The sequence below is a fragment of the Heterodontus francisci genome, chromosome 5 (genome assembly GCF_036365525.1).
Source record: "Heterodontus francisci isolate sHetFra1 chromosome 5, sHetFra1.hap1, whole genome shotgun sequence".
Classification (NCBI taxonomy): Eukaryota; Metazoa; Chordata; class Chondrichthyes; order Heterodontiformes; family Heterodontidae; genus Heterodontus; species Heterodontus francisci.
In genome coordinates this window covers 75,213,986-75,230,972 of record NC_090375.1, presented here as the reverse complement: position 1 = coordinate 75,230,972, position 16,987 = coordinate 75,213,986, and the positions used below count along the sequence as shown (strand labels likewise).

At 42.1% G+C, this 16,987-nt stretch overlaps 1 protein-coding gene across 1 annotated transcript in view; it reads left to right on the top strand.

The window, feature by feature from the left end:
* Nucleotides 1-16,987, top strand: part of LOC137369914 (copine-3-like) — a 97,933-nt gene that overhangs the window by 59,753 nt on the left and 21,193 nt on the right. The window contains exons 10-12 of the mRNA XM_068031641.1: nucleotides 3,675-3,761; nucleotides 5,817-5,876; nucleotides 12,972-13,105. Of these exons, the coding sequence (XP_067887742.1) occupies nucleotides 3,675-3,761; nucleotides 5,817-5,876; nucleotides 12,972-13,105 (281 nt within the window). The remainder of the gene's footprint in view (nucleotides 1-3,674; nucleotides 3,762-5,816; nucleotides 5,877-12,971; nucleotides 13,106-16,987) is intronic.

Below are 16,987 nucleotides of genomic sequence, written 5' to 3'. Positions count from 1 at the left end.
CCTTTTTTTCTTTAAATCTAAGAAAACTTGTTTGGCTAGATTCTTTGCATTATAATTGGAAGTGAATGAACAAGGATTCACTAAGGGGAAACTAAAAAAACGGTGTGTTTAAAATTAAACTCTGTTACGGTAAGACCAGGTGAAAACTGAGAAGGAACCCTAGACCCCTTTCTCACCTGGTCATAATAATACCTGTTAATTTCTGTCATGCTGTATAACTTGTGTATTGGAATGGTATTACAGGAAGTAAATATGTAACTTAAAGGAAATATGTGTAATTTGCAAGATTTAAAAAAAAAAAAATCACAAGCAGATCTCTTTTGATGTTTGTGGTAAAACAAAGTATATATACTTTCATGCTGTGTAATGTAACATATATTATCAGGGCCACTCATTTATGGTGATTTAATAAGCCAACCAGTATTTTCATTACAGAATATGGTAGCAATTTTAGTGAGATTTTTGTGTTCAAATTTAACCTCAGCTTTTTTTTAAAGCCCAGGCTCTCAAGGAAGATGGTAGGGAAGATATTCCAGGTTTCAGGTAGGTAGGTAGTAGATTGCAGTAATTGTGTCTAGCAGTAGTAGAGAGCTGAAGTACTTGTTTGGTGATGTGCTCTCATATCCCTCAAAAAGAAAAGATGGTCAAGGGGGGTGAAATTGACTTTTTGAAAGTAATGCAAAATTGGCAATCGTGATTGGCAGCCTGTTTTAAAAGCTGCCCAATTTTCTTTTCCATGGACTTCAATGAAAAAGGAAATTGGACAGAGTGTAAAACAAGCTACTGATTTGTTAATTGCTCATTCTGCACAAACTCCGAAGTTGAATTTCGCCCCCAGCTGTTTCTGAGCATTGAGAATGGAATATCCAGGGGCTGGGAGGAGATGGGCTGGAATGTCCGTGTGACAGCACAGGAGGGAATCATGAGATGCGAAGGAATGGCAGAGGGGTGGTGATTATGATAATGCTGGAAACTGAATGGGGTGTAGAAATGCTGAGATGATAAAATGGGGGAGCAATGGGTGGGGGTTGCTGGGTATGGGAGTATCGGGAAGGCAGTTACGAGTTTTCTGAGGGTGTAGAGCAGTAGTGGGAGGAATGGGAGCAGTCTGGTCCTGGCAGCGGGAGGGAGAAAGGGTTTCCTGAGTAGTGAATATGGGAAATCTATTATTTAGGATGCAGCTAAGTATTTTGAATAACATATGTTTCCTAGATTATTGCTGAGAATTTTAATAGGTAAATCTCACCCACAGGGGACTGCCACCAATCCCACACTGCTTGACCCCCGCTCTCAATGTAAATTGCCATCACAACTTCATATAAAAAGAAGGACAGAATGTATGCATTTTTAAAATTAGGGATTGATTTATATTTACAGGCCGTGGTCCAATTATTCACTTCACCTGAAAATTTCACATGGTCTTGATTTGCTATGTACAATGCCACGGGAGATTGACTTGTAGTGCAATTAAATGCTTTCCAAAAAATTGCTGGAATCCCAATTTGGCGTTGGGAAACCAGTGAAGAGAAAGGAGTAAGTGAGGAGGTGGGAAGCACAGTGGCCAAACCTGAACCCCAAGACAGTAGACAGTATGCCAGGGCTAGGAAACAGCAGTCAAGGTCTAAAGCTGAAGGTTTCAGGGAGAAGGCTGAGGGCGTGAGGAACAACAGAGGCAGAGTTAAGAGAATGAGAGAAGATAAAGGAGTGGATGACATTAGCAGTGAGAGTGATTGTTGCCGAACCGGCAGTGGGAACATGAATGGGACCTCAGTAAAGGAAAATTAAAAAGTCTGAATTTCATACTATTACATTTTGGAAACAAAAGCTTTACTGAAAGGTCTGAAAAATAAGTTATTGGTTCCTAAGGTGTCACCTCATCTGGAGTTCAAGTTTGGAGGCCTCAGAGAAAAGTAAATGAATGCAAAATATTAGCATGACATACAATTTTGATACAGGAAGTTCACAAAAGGTGCAAAATGTTTAATTTATTTTAGATAGTAGGTTATTATGTACATAGAGGAGAGGAAAGGTCCTGCATTAGTGTTAAAAATCTTAGTGTCTCAATCACTCCAATGAAGCTGACGACCATGACTGCCTACTGCAAAATATTTTTTAGGGTACGATGTGATTATCACTGGATTTCAGTTTACAAATATCTAGGCCTGGAGTTTCTTGGAAATTTTTGGCACAGGAGGTGGTATTCTGTTTATTTTCCAAGGGAATTTTTGTCTAACTGATTTATTCTGAAACATCGGTGTGTGTGAATCACCTCAATCATTGGTGCAGCTTCCAAGATACAGTTGTTGAAATCCTATGCTGCTCATTCACATAGCTTCACCCCGCCCTAGGCAAAATAGCTACTCATGGGAGTTTCCTGAATTTATACAAATAATGAGCTGCCATAGATCTATGCTGAAACATTTAGGTGCAGCACAATCTGAAGTCACCTGATTTCTGCATGACTGAGATTTCTGGCATTTGATGGGGAACTTGATGGGGATCAAGTTAGGTGATTTTATGAACCAGTTCACTAGGCAATAATACAGACATGTATGAATTAAACTAGCCCTCTAGGGACGGGCTGGGAGGTGGCGTTGGGGGGTGGGTGCCTGTAAAAATGGCGTGGAAAGGCAGAGGGTGGAGTGCTTGTTGCTTTGCTGCTGACTTGGCATTTTACAAGAGGTGGGGAAGGTGGAGAACAGTCTTCCCATCCGGAGGCCAGTCGAGCCACTTAAGTGGCCAATAATTAAGGGCTTCTTCCTGCTGCCGCTGGCATTTTACCAGCAGTGGGTGGGCCCTCCGCTGTGTGAGGAGACTGCCTGGTGAACCCCAGCAGCCTCCTTGCGCGGGCAGGGGCCTCCTAATCAGGAGCTCTGAGGCCCAGGTGGCAATCGCTTCCCCCGTGGTAACCCCCTCCACTCTCACCAACCGCCACACCCTCCCCCACCCCTCCCACAACCCCGGAATTGTATTCCAATAGAAATCTGTTTTTAAAAATATGTATAAATTGGCTTGAAATCTTTCCAGGTTAGCATGGCTTGCCACAAGTCATTTTAGAGTAAATGACCGGAGGTTTACAAAACTATGAAATTGTTACATTCGGAGGAATGTGCTACCCTATAGTTTTGGACTTGGACCAGAGGTTTTCAGGATCAAATCCTGACCTTGATTAGCATGGTCAACTCATGTACAATATACTTAATCAAAACCTAAATTTTCCCAATACTGAATCAACTTTTCTCCTCCTCTGATATGCTCCATTTTTTTTTCATTTCCTCTGAAATAGGTACAATTCATGGTTGAGAGGGCAGGTAGTCAATCTGGAAACAAGCCCCTGTTGATACCACTCAGTCACACCAGTGGCCTGTTACAAAACTCCCCACCAGTCTGACTGGACCTTCAAACTTTGGGAAGGAATTTGTGTCTGATTGCATTTCACCCACAGCAACCTGCCTGTGAACTGAGACTATTGTTATAAAGAAGCTTTGCAGCATTCTTGGCAAACCTGATATGAAAATAATTTGCTTGAAAAAAACACTTGGATTAGTCAATGCTAATAACATTCCTTTCATTCTGTGTATAGTAAGGTTTCTGTTTTCATACAGAATACCATGAATCAGCTTATCCATTTCTCATGACCCGCTATAATACTTCTCATGATGTTTCTCTTGCAGGCAGAGTTTGAGTGTATCAATCCAAAGAAGAAACAGAAAAAGAGAAGTTACAAAAACTCAGGAATTGTGAGTTTTAAATTGTGCCAGGTAAGTATTGTAGTTTTTATTTCTCAGAATAGACTTGTTTTTGTAAATCTGTTCAACAGTTATATAGTTGCTCCTCTAATATGATTCTTGCACCTATCCAGTGTCTTGAGTGACTCTTCCCACCCCATCCCTTCTATTTACACAATTGTGCATGGGTCTGTGTCTTACTTTCCCTCACTGACACTAAATATATTTGGCAGAGTGTGAATGTTTTCTTTATTATTTACAGCACTATTACAGTATTTCCTGCAGATATGAATCAAACACATAAGGGTCAGGATTGACTTTGATAATTTCAGTTCCAACTTTTTTATTTTCCCCAGTTTATCTAAATTACAGTGAGTTGTAAACTGCAGCGAGTAACTGATTATATTGTATTATTTTGGCTTTGGTTTTCTCACCTGTATTTAGCTGAGCACAGATTAATACATCAGTTAAACCCACGTCCCCAGCCTCATCTGAAAAAAAAATCACAGTTCCAATTTTTTAAAAGCAAGGAACGCATTGGGCTTTGCCCACATGAGACGTGCTTTTCAAAACAAGAAGACATTGTTGAAAGTGCCATTGCAAAATCCCATGAATGTAGTTTTATGTTTGGAAGAAAAATAGAGCCAAATCCACGCCAGCCTGGTCACAACTTGTTCTATCAAAGTAAGTCTAGTGTGCTGCTTTATGACTTAATTTCCTATGGATATATTAAAAGGAAAATTACTTCTGTTTTACTGTAGCTTTTGCTCAAAACATTTTCTTCAGCTCCAGTGGAACCCCTAAATTACGTGCATTTCACATTCTTTTCTCTTGTGCCAGCTATTTTTTCAGCGAGACAACACTGGCATGGTATATTACTATGCCATTACATGTCACTATGAATTTTGGGTTTGTGTCCATGACCACCACATTAACAAATTCCCTGTCTTAGCTGTGTTGCTGTGCGAAGTACATGGGCAGGTACATATCTATCATGGACAACAGAGCCTTTAACCAATATAATAAAAGCAAAATACTGCGGATGCTGGAAATCTGAAACAAAGGGCGGCACAGTGGCGCAGTGGTTAGCACCGCAGCCTCACAGCTCCAGCCACCTGGGTTCAATTCCAGGTACCGCCTGTGTGGAGTTTGCAAGTTCTCCCTGTGTCTGCGTGGGTTTCCTCCGGGTGCTCCGGTTTCCTCCAACACGCCAAAGACTTGCAGGTTGACAGGTAAATTGGCCATTATAAATTGCCCCTAGTATAGGTAGGTGGTAGGGAGATATAGGGATGGGTGGGGATGTGGTAGGAACATGGAATTAGTGCAGGATTAGTATAAATGGGTGGTTGATGGTCGGCACAGACTCGGTGGGCCGAAGGGCCTGTTTCAGTGCTGTATCTCTAAACTAAACTAAATGCTGGAATCACTCAGCAGGTCTGGCAGCATCTGTGGAAAGAGAAGCAGAGTTAACGTTTCAGGTCAGTGACCCTTCCGAAGAAGGGTGATGCTGAATACAGCATCAGATGACTCTGGAGCAGGTGCTGGTGCCATATTTAAATGCCTGCCAGCCCTGCATGCATTGCTTCCTTGCACGTATTCACTACTAGCTGGTCAAAACTGAGAGCCTTGCTACACTGATTTTGGTCCCCCAGCCACCCCGCCCTGAGGCGAAGAAGGGTCACTGACCCGAAACGTTAACTCTGCTTCTCTTTAACCAATATAGTTTGTTGCACCTCCTAGTGAGTGACCTGTTCTATAGTGGCAGAGAATGGGGAGCAAGTCATTTATGTTTTGAGATGTCCTGAGGACATGAAAGGTGCTGTATAAATGCAAGTTCTTTATTTTTCAATGTTGCTGCTACAGTGGACACTTTGTCAATTGAGGGAATTAATGGTTTTCTTTGTTAATTAAAACTTTAAAAAAAATTCACAATGCTGCTCACTGGTTGAAACTATTGAATGCTTTTACGTGAACAGATATTAATATTCAGGTAAGAATATTAATTGATGTATTGAGTAATAGATCATTAATGTGTAACAGAAAAAATCTGGTATGCGGATTTTAAAATTCTAAATGTTTGAATTGCAGATTGTGAAAGAGTACTCTTTCTTGGACTACATCATGGGTGGCTGTCAGATGAACTTCATTGTGAGTAAATTGTTCAAGTATGTAAATTGATCAAGAACGTTAGCTGAAGTTTGCAGTCTGTTTTGGGGAATGAAAATTAGACATAGGTGATTTTTTTTTTAGCATGTAACCTAATTTTTATAATGAGTTGAAATTAATAAATTCATTTTCTTCTTATTAATGATTTGGCCTCATTAGTTCAATCCTTGGAGTTTACTTTCATCCTTAATTTTCTTCAGTTCTCTCATTGTTATTCTCTTCTCATTTTGTTTTCTTTCCATTGCACTTTCTTGGAAGCAGTGGTCTAATTTTGGAATAGGGGCTAAAGTGTGCTCTAGAAAGAAGGAATTAATATTAACCAGCAAACGACTTGGCTATATTAATACAAACCACTTTATTTACATTTGTTATTTCGTCCTGTGCTTTATTTCATCCCGTAACACGGACCAAGGCAAGAAAACTGATTTTTGTTGAAGTCTTGAATTTTCTACTGAGTAATGGATTGTTGTTTTGGTCTCAATTATTTCTTGTGGAGTGGTAATGCTTAACCTCTAGTTGATACCTGGCCAAAAATCTGCTAACTGCAGCATTCATCTGTGTCCTGTTGCTGTACTGGTTTGTATTGTTGCACTCACCTATTCTGTCACCATGCATACTTGTGTAATACATGTAGCTTTTAGTCTCGATGGCTATATGCTCACTTTATATCACCCTCATTAAACTAAGTGATGAAAAATAATCTGTTCCATATGGAATTTTTTCCTGAAGGAAATACACCAACATTTTTTTGTTAAACTGCATGATAAATATGACTGACTGAGCTAACTGTGAAATGGCCACTAGCATATGCATGAAAGCAGCCTGGAAGCAATTCTTTTTCAATGCAGCATCTCGCCACAAAAGCATGACTGAGACCAGGGGATCAGTGGCATGGAGAAATGAAACCTCTGCGTCACAGCATAGAGCTATCTCGGGGTGTACCAGACTATTTACAACCTTGGGGCTGAATTTAGTGAGCCTGCCGCAGGTTCAGATGATGGGTTCTGGAGGTGGGTGCCATTCACGCTAGTCACGTGAACGGCCAACCACTTTGGATAATGGAGGCAAAGGGCCCATCAAATCATGTGGCATGGGCTGGATGCGAGACGCTGAATACAGAATCAGATGACTCTGGAGCAGGTGCTGGTGCCATATTTAAATGCCTGCCAGCCCTGCATGCATTGCTTCCTTGCACGTATTCACTACTAGCTGGTCAAAACTGAGAGCCTTGCTACACTGATTTTGGTCCCCCAGCCACCCCGCCCTGAGGCGGACCCTGCAGGATGGCAGAAGCAAAACACAGGGTGGCCCATGGTTTACCGATGGCTCTCTCCAGATACTTCTCCAGGCTGCAAGAGAAAGGCGTGAGGTCCTCTTCCCCAACAATGTCAAGAAGAGGTCCTCCTGCCTGACCAGGCAAGTCTGGATGGAGATCACTTAGGTCAGCAGCTGTGGGATCACCTCGGACATGGGTACAGTGGTGCAAAAAGGTCAATAACCTCCTGCATTCTACCAAGCTGACTGCTCCACACTTCTCACCTTTTTAGCGATTACAAGTGGCTATGCAGGAGGAAGAGGGACTTGGGGATGGAGGCACCACGACGGTGATGGCAGTGGGGGGTGTTAGGCATCACCTCATCCTGACAGATGCATGGCTGCATCTAGGCCACAGGCCACCTTCTTTCACAACTCACCCCTATTAACTCCCCTGAGAGTGGTCGGACATATTGATCTCTCTGCGAAGTGTGACTATCTCAGAGGCATCCCAGATCTTTGGCCTTTCTCCACAGCAGAGAAAGAGGCATCAGACTTGACGGGGATGCAGCACGACTGCTCCATATCAGATGGAGAGACTGGATTCTCGAGGCAAGAGAGTGAGGATTGGCTTCCATCAACATACAGTTCACTTCTGTAGATCCACATCATGGTTGGCATGAAGAGATCTGCACAGCCTAATCCACACATGCTTGCGTTCCCTCATGCTGGACGGCGACCGTAGGAGACTCCAGCAGAAGAGGGATAGCCGTCCACTTCTGAGGAGGAGGAAGGCTCAGAGAATGCACTGTCCCATGACTCTCCTGCATCTTCCACCAGTGAAAATACTTTCACCTCGGTGGTTTCCACTCAGCTGTAGAATCAGGGTCACAGGCTGTGTGTGAGTACCGCACACGTGACCGAGCACCTAGCTGTGGCTGAGACTGCCGAGACCTCTGTTAGTCAGAGGACTGTGGGTGGCCTGGCTTATGATGAGCCCCAGGCTCATGACAAGTCTCTGGTGTCGACAGAACAGGGCATGCTGATGTTTGAGAGAGGTAAGGTAACATATGGCGGAGATGCTAGAGGCAATGCACAGCCATGAGCAGATGATGGAGGAGTCCATTCATACCATGAGTGCTGCCATGTCTCAGGCATGTGAGCGCAGGCTTCCTACAGTGAGAGGTTGGCGACCCTCATGGTGAGCCAGATTCCACACGTGCATGCAGACCTACATGCCATAGCCTTGGCCATGAGCTCAACGAAGCAGTGGCAAAGCGACTGAAGGACAGGGTGCCTGGAGCCTTCTCCGACTCCTTGTCCTTCTCTGATGAGTATGGAAGTTCAATTAGGCCTCGAAAGGGAGGAGGAGAGGCTGATCTCCACAGCTGGGGGCTCCCCTCAGGGATGCTCTGAGTGTGGGCACTGGCTCCACAGCCCCTTTGTCAGTGAGCCCAGCTCCAACAGCCGCAATGCCTGAGGCAGCCCTGCACCATTGCAGAAAACCCTTAGGCAGCTTGTTCATCTCCATCCTCCATATCCTCCTCGTCACGCAAGGCCTGCCCCCCACCGTGCACCTGGGGAAATCCAGCGATGGCCCTCTTTGCCTGACTGTCAAGGTCGGTCCAGTAGTGCACATAGCGCAAGCCCTCTTGAACAAGGCATTGGTCACCTCCTTGATGCAGCAGTGGGCTTCTGCTTGGGAGGCACCACACCTGTCCCCAGTGGATGCCTGGAATACGAACATATGAACATACAAATTAAGAGCAGGATTAGGCCACTCGGCCTTTTGAGCCTGCTCCGCCATTCAGTAAGTTCATGGCTGAACTGATTACTCCACATTTCTACCTACCTCCGATAACCTTTCACCCCCTTGCTTATCAAGAATCTATCTATACCTTAAAAATATTCAAAGACTCTGCTTCCACCGCCTTTTGAGGAAGAGAATTCCAAAGACTCACGACCCTCTGAGAGAAAAAATGTCTCCCCCTGTCTGTCTTAAATGGTCTTATTGTAACAGGATTCAATTTTAAACACACCGTGTTTTGAGCTCCTCTTTGTGAATCCTTCTTCACAGCTTTCCAACTGTAAGGCAAAGAAATGAGCATAAACAGGCTTTCTTCAGTTTAAAGAAGGAAAGTGAAATTTATTAAACCTTAAACTTCAACTCTAATACGGTTAAAGCCTACGGATATACGACGCGCCCATGCTAGCATGCACACGTGATACATACATGTAGATAGGGACAGAAAAGAGGAGAGGAAAATATAAAGTGAAAGGTTTGAGGCAGTGTCTGAAGGGGGTTTCCGGTTACTGTTTCTTGGTTCCAGCTCGCTGTAGAGTCTTTGATTGTAGGCAACTCTTACTTTTCATCGGGGCCCAGTATTCTTCCTAAACCTTGTTCAACATAGGAGACTTTTCTCTCTTTGAGGTTCTCGTGTCTTCAATGGTTTCCGAAGCCGATGTGAGTGAGTTGAGAGTAGACAGGAGAGAGATGTTCTCAAACCAGGAGCTTTCTGTTTTCTCCAATTTAAAACTCTCAGTTCAAACCTCTGCAACAGTCAGTCATGTGACTAAAACTGGTTTGACCACTTCTTCTGTGTATTGGGGAATCAATGACTGGGTCCCCATTGTTCCAACACTGTCTGTTACTGTGCAAATGTATTTCCGGTCAGTGGCTTGTAACTTAAAGTTTTAATGTTCGTGTGGTGAAATAATGTGTGCCTCAGTCTTGGCAGGTGGGGGTCTTGCCTGACAGCGACCCTTTATTTTTAAACAGTGGCCCCGTCTGGAATTTTACATCCCCCCCCCACCCCCCCCAAAGAGCGGGAAGGTGGCGGTGGGGGGCGTAAAATGGAGCGGCAGGCTCGGGGGGCCCCGTCCAGAACTGCTCCCACCTCCACCGCCACTTTACGCAGGGCGGCAGCGGCTAAAAACAGCCTGCCCGCCCCAGGCCAATCAAGGCCCTTAAGTGGCCACTTAAGGGCTTCTGCCCATCTCCACGGGGATGTTACCCATGGCTGGTTGGGCAGCCAGGCCCGAGAAAAGCTGCCTGTTAAAAGCAGGCTGCTCTCTGACATCCTGGGGGGGCCCTTTGCCCGTCCCCCCAATCGACCACCCTTGCCTTGCCAGGGCCCGACCGACCATCCCCAGTGAGGCAACCAAAACTGATCTGCGTTCCGGGGTTCCCTGACACCGCTCCCGGTGGTGCAGCTGGGACTGAAAGCTGCCAGCCTGCTGATTGGCTGACAGCTCTATTAGGCAGGACTTCCTAACTCAAGCAGGTGGAAGTCCCACCTCGGACCAATTAAAGCCCGGGAACCCGCAAAATACGGGTCAGATCCCCAGGCCAGGGGTAAGCAGATTTGCCGCCAATTTTTCAGTCGGTGGAATAGCTCCCGTCTGCCTAGGGTAAAATCCCGGCCCCCCTAGTTCTAGGTTCTCCCACAAGCTGAAACATCTCTTCGACATCTACCCTGTCAAGACCCCTCAGGATCTCAGTTAAGTCACCTCTTACTTTCTAAACTCCAGCGGATACAAGCCTAGCTTGTCCAACCTTTCTTCATAAGTCAAGCAGCCTATTCCAGGTGGTATTCCAGTAAACCTTTGCTGAACTGCTTCCAACGAATTTACATCCTTCCTCAAATAAGGAGACCAATACTGTACACAGTACTCCAGATGTGGTCTCGCCAATGCCCTATAGCATAATCTCCCTACTTTTGTATTCAATTCCCCTCACAATAAACAACATTCTATTACCTTTCCTAATTACTTGCTGTACCTGCCTACTAAACACCCAGATCACTCTGCATCTCAGAGCTCTGCAATCTCTCACCATTTAGAAAATATGCTTCTTTTTTATTCTTCCTGCTAAAATGGACAATTTCACATTTTCCCACATTATACCCCATTTGCCAGATCTTGGCCAACTTACTTAACCTATCTGTATCCCTTTGTAGCCTCCTTATGTCCACTTCGCAACTTACTTTCCAGCCTATCTTTGTGTCATCAGCAAATTTAGCAACCATACCTTCAGTCCCTTCATCCAATGCATTTATATAAATTGTAAAATGTTGAGGCCCCAGCACAGATCCCTGTGGCACACCACTCATTACATCTTGCCAGCCAGAAAATGGCCCATTTATGCCTACTCTCTGTTCCCTGTTAGCTCACTAATCATCTATCCATGCCAATATGTTACCCCCTAGACCATGAGCTTTTACTTTCCACAATAAGGTATGGAGGTATGAAAGTATGGAACAATGCACATTTGATCAGATTTCCACAAACTTTTCATTTTAAATTAGATTACAAATTTACTAGTGAGAAATAATTTTCCACCATCTCTTACGTGCTTGTTGTTAAATGGAACAATCAATAAATACGTAATTTATTCAATTTTTAAAAGGACGGCACTGTGTCTTGTGGGATTTCCAGGCTGAACCAAAAAGGTGATCCAACCCTTTCAGTGACTGTACAATGGAAACTGCACGTCTGCACCTTTATTATTACCGTAGATTAAAATGGCCGGAAGTTGTAGTTGTGATGTCTGTGAAACTCTCAGCACTGGCCGTCATTACAGTGTAAATCTGACAGTAACTTAGTTAAGCTTGGAAATCCAAAAGTTGCTGTCAGTAATACCCTGCTCCTCCACAGGGTACACTGTTGCAGGCTTCTCAGATACAGTCATCAAAGAATTATTAAATTGACATGAAATATAACTTTTTATGCACTAGAAACTTATTAAAGAAACATTGAAAATGTGAAGCCTTGAATGAGTTGTAACTAAACTTTTAACGGTGTTCTAAATGACCTCTCTGGCCATGAAGAACTAATTTTATAAGTGTAAAGTACCATTCCCTCTATTCCATGCTAACATTTTATGATTTTAAAATAATTTTATTTTTCAAAGCTTGTTTGATATTTCAGCTTCTATCTTAAACCCATGTGTATGGCCCAATCTTTATTTCGCTTTCCATAAAATGTTCAAAAAGTGAATTACAATCCATGCTTTTTAGACCCTAATTTGCTGTCAGTAAGAATTCTTCAGTCTGGAGGCTGTTCAACCTTTCTGATAACTTCCCTCTTGCTGAATACACCAGATTGGTTTATAGATGGCGACACTATAGTCACATTGGAAATGAGGGTATTGACACTCTAGATCCCAGTCAACCTTTGTAGGCAGCTTTCTTTGAGGTCAGCAGTGAGCATAGTCTGAACGCAAAATGCAGGCCAGTGTTTTCTTTGGAAAAATCGCTTGCTTAATACCGGGAATGTCTAGAGATGCACTTATTAGGTGCTCTGTATCATGGAAACACCTCATTACAAATCATGGTAGTGCCAAAAAAATTTGTGCTTGATAATTACACTATTATTGGATATAAAAGCAAATAACTGTTTCAATTATAAAAACAAGGAATGCTGGAAATACTCAGCAGGTCTGGCAGCATCTGTGGAGAGAGAGAGAAGCAGAGTTAACGAACCTCTCCTTTCCCCACAGATGCTGCCACACCTGCTGAATATTTCCAGCATTTCTTGTTTTCATTTCAGATTTCCAGCATCTGCAGTATTTTGCTTTTATATTGTATAACTGTTTCACTTGTTCTGTTAATGGATCTGCATGTCAGTTGGAGGAGGAATTTAAACAAGAATGAGCTTCAGTATTCAATCAAATAAAATGTAATGCTTAAGGAACAAAGCTGAGGAGTTCCACTCTTAATACAACAACTAACATGACCTTTATTCAGCATTGATGGAGCTACATTAAGGATCTGTGTTGTGTTTTATAATCATTCCTAGCAAATGTTTTCTTTTTAATTGCAGGTTGGGATTGATTTCACAGGCTCAAATGGAGACCCTCGTAAACCCGACTCTCTACATTATATAAGTCCTAATGGATTTAATGAATACCTGATGGCAATCTGGTCTGTTGGAATGATCATTCAGGACTATGATACGTAATGCATTCCTGTTTATTTTATCAGTCTGGCTTCTTGCCTTTTATTATGTGCCCCTTTCTTGTCTTCCTTGGGTTACGCCAATATCCTTGCCCAGAGGGTGGACCTGATTCCAAGACTTTGCCAAATATTTTCTCTTTAAAACAAAATACAATGACTAGAAAGTACAAGATCAGACTGAGGCAATTTGCCTTCTCTTCCTCTGTGTAGGAATCTCATTTCTGCTTGCCAGTGATTTGCAGCTGCATTTGAGTGTGTAAAACCTATGGCATCGCTTTGATCTTGATTATTTACTGACTCAGATATTGAATTGTGAAAATTTTGTTGGCATTTTTAGTGATTCTGTTTATTGTTATACATTTGAATTTTAGCCTTAAAATCTGCAAGAGAAACTTTGTCGACTTTATTTCTAGGTTTTGTTTTATTTATATATTTTTTTGAAAGGCAGATTTAGATTACAATGTATTTACAGCACAGGAACAGGCCATCTGGCCCAATAGATCCATGGTGTCTATGCTCCAGACAAGCCTCCTGCCACCATTCTTCATCTAACCCCATTAACATATCCTTTTTTTTCCCCCCTCGTACTTATCTAACATCCTCTTCAATGCATCTGTGCTTTTTTTCCTTAACTACTCCTTATGGTAATGAGTTCCATTCTCTGGGTAAAAAAAGTTCTCCTGAATTCCCTATTGGATTTATTAATGACTATCTTATATTTAATATTTATGTCCCCAGGTTCTGATCTCCTGCACAAGTGGAAGCATCTTCTTTGTGTCTACCCTGTCAAACTCTTTCAATACCTTAAATATCTTTCAGATTGCCCCTCAGTTGTCACGTTACAAGAGGAAAGATTTTTTACAAATGCTCCATAAAATGACAATTATTTTGTGTAAGAATGGTTCAGATAATTCATTTTTGAGCAGGAATTACTGTCGAATTTTATCTTCAACTGTAGTTATCAGTAATTTAGTATCCCACCAATTGCTCAGACCCTACCATATTACCATCTGTACTTGTGACAGCTAACAGAAATACAAGACAGCTTCTCATTTAATCAGAAAATGCTGGAAATAAACTAGTTTGGTCAGAGAACTGATAGGAACTGATCATTAAAGCTTATAGTTCTTGTGAACTATTGCGTCTGAAATATTAATCTGTGTTTTTTCTTAAACAGTGATCAACCTACTGTACAATTGCAACACTTGCTATTTTTTATTTATTTCTTCCATCAGTTTTTAGAAATGTTTTTCTTTCACCAGTGGCTGAGATAACAGCAGAGCAATATCCCCTCTACCAGTCTTGTTAATCACCTGTAGCTTGCGTGAGTTTTAAGAAGCCATTTTAAAAAAAAATCAATTGCAAGCTGCTCTTTAGTCACCAATTTGGTTTCAGAGAAAATCTGTCATTTTCATGCTGTAAATTTGATGAAGCTCTGACAGCTCTCACACCAGTTATCATAAATCAGTCAGAGTTAATATATGTTTTGTAGACTATCTTGATCATGGGCATGAGCATTTTTAAATGCCTTTAGCTTCTGTATTTTATAAAAATAAAACATCCATATTAATTATTCATTGCATTCCAAGTGGAAGTGATGTAATTTTTGTGTGTTTTGTGAGGGGTGAATGAAACACAAAATATGTAAATTTTAACAAGTTTTTATTTTGATTCCTGTTGAGCTATTGAGCTATAGATTCATGCAGACCCCATGATGCAGTTGTTATATTATCTTGTTTTGGAGGACTAAAGTGCATTTGTAAATAATGTGGGCTCATAAAACGTAATCTGAGGAATTGGTTTCTTTCCTTCCTCAACTATCCCTATCAACAGGCCTATTTTTGCTGCTTGACCATAGTGAATAAGAACTTGCAGTTCAGCTGCCAGGCAGATCCGTCAATATTTGAAATTTTCAATCTTGCGATACAGAGAAAGTATTGAATTTCAGTGCCCTGTTATATGAAGTTAGAGCAGTCACCCCAGCCATGGGTTTGAGAGGCTGCCCTCTTGTTGTATATCTGATGAGCTTTTGATCTAGAGAAACAATTTCTGAGGCCAAGAGTAGTTTTATTGGCTTGTATGTCTCCCTGTTGCCTGGTTGGTTGCCAGCTTCTCTGGTTGTTGATCAGATACTTCCAGTCATATAGAGACTAAAAGTGAAGTTCCTCAGGAGGTTTGGGGGGGGGGGGGGGGGGGTGGGATGGCAGGAATGAAAATGGAAATCTATCAGCATTTGTCACTCAACCTAGCCTGGGGAGAATACTGCATAACTTCTCTTTAAGGCAGTCATGTAGTTTCTTACTTAATAAACCAGTCAGTTATAAGCTCTTCAAATAGTTGTACCTTTAATTAGTACCTTAGATCAAGTTATTTCTAGACCACTTCAGTAGAGATTACCTAAAATTAGTTCATTGCTTCCTTCAGATTATTGATGTGTGTCTCAGAGGTTTTGCTGCATAGATGATTTTAGAATTTTAGCTTACTGTGCCATGTAAATGTACGTCTTTTTTCCATATGGGCAGTTTAGTACCTTCCACATGAAGTGAAATCAGCTATCACTGAAACTGTGACCATATTATTTGAACAGACTGCTGAACATACCATGTAAGGCTATGTGAAGCATTGGCCACTCTCTTATTTAGAATGGTTACTGCACAGAAGAAGGCCATTCAGCTTGTCAAGTCTGTGCTAGCTCCCTACAAGAGCAATCCAGCTAGTTCCACTCCCCTACCCTTTCCCCGTAGCCCTGTAAGTTGTTTTTCCCTTCAAGTACTTATCTAATTCCTTTTTGAAAGCTAGGATTGAGTCTGCCTCCACCACCCTTTCAGGCAGTGCATTCCAGATCCTAATCACTCACTGCATAAAAAAGATCTTCCTCATCTCTCCTTTGGTTCTTTTCCCAATCACCTCTGGTTCCTGACCCTTCCACCAATGGGAACAGTTTCTCTCTGTCTACTCTGTTCTGACCATCATGATTTTGAACACCACTCAATCTCCTCTCAACCTTAAAATAAAAGCAAAATACTGTGCATGCTGGAAATCTGAAATAAAAACAAGAAATGCTGGAATCACTGAGCAGGTATGGCAGCATCTGTGAAAAGAGAAGCAGAGTTAACGTTTCGGGTCAGTGACCCTTCTTCTCTCAACCTTCCCTGCTCTAAGGGGAACAATCATAGCTTCTCCAATCTATCCATGTAACTGAAGTCCCTTATCCTTGGAACCTTTCTAGTAAATCTTCTTTGCACCCTCTCTAAAGCCTTCACTGTGGCGCCCAGAATTGGACATAATACTCCAGTTGTGGCCAAACCAGTGTTTTATGAAGGTTCATCATAATTTCCTTGCTTTTGTACCCTGGCCTCTATTTACAAAGCCCAGAATCCTGTATGCCTTTTTAACTCTTTCTCAACCTGCCCTGCCACCTTCAACAATTTGTGCCCATATACCCCCAGGTCTCTCTGCTCCTCCACCCACTTCAGAATTGTACCCTTTAATTTATATTGCCTCTCCTCATTTTTCCTACCAAAATGATTCACTTCACACTTTTCAGCATTAAATTTCATCTTCCGCATGCCTGCCCATTCTACCAACTGTCTATGTCCTCATGAAATCTATTACCATCCTCTTCACTGTTCACAATACTTCCAAGTTTTGTATCATCTGCCAATCTTGAAATTGTCCAAGTCATTAATGTAGATCAAGAAAAGCTATTGGCTTGAGCAATATTCAAAAGAAAATAGAATTTTTGCCAAATTCGTCTACAGGGTTAGACATAAAGAAATGATAGATACCTTATCTTTTAGCTCATCTTTTGTCACTTCACTGCAATAAACTTGAGCATTTTTAGAGTGTCGTTGGCAAGGCCAGCATTTATTGTCCATCCCT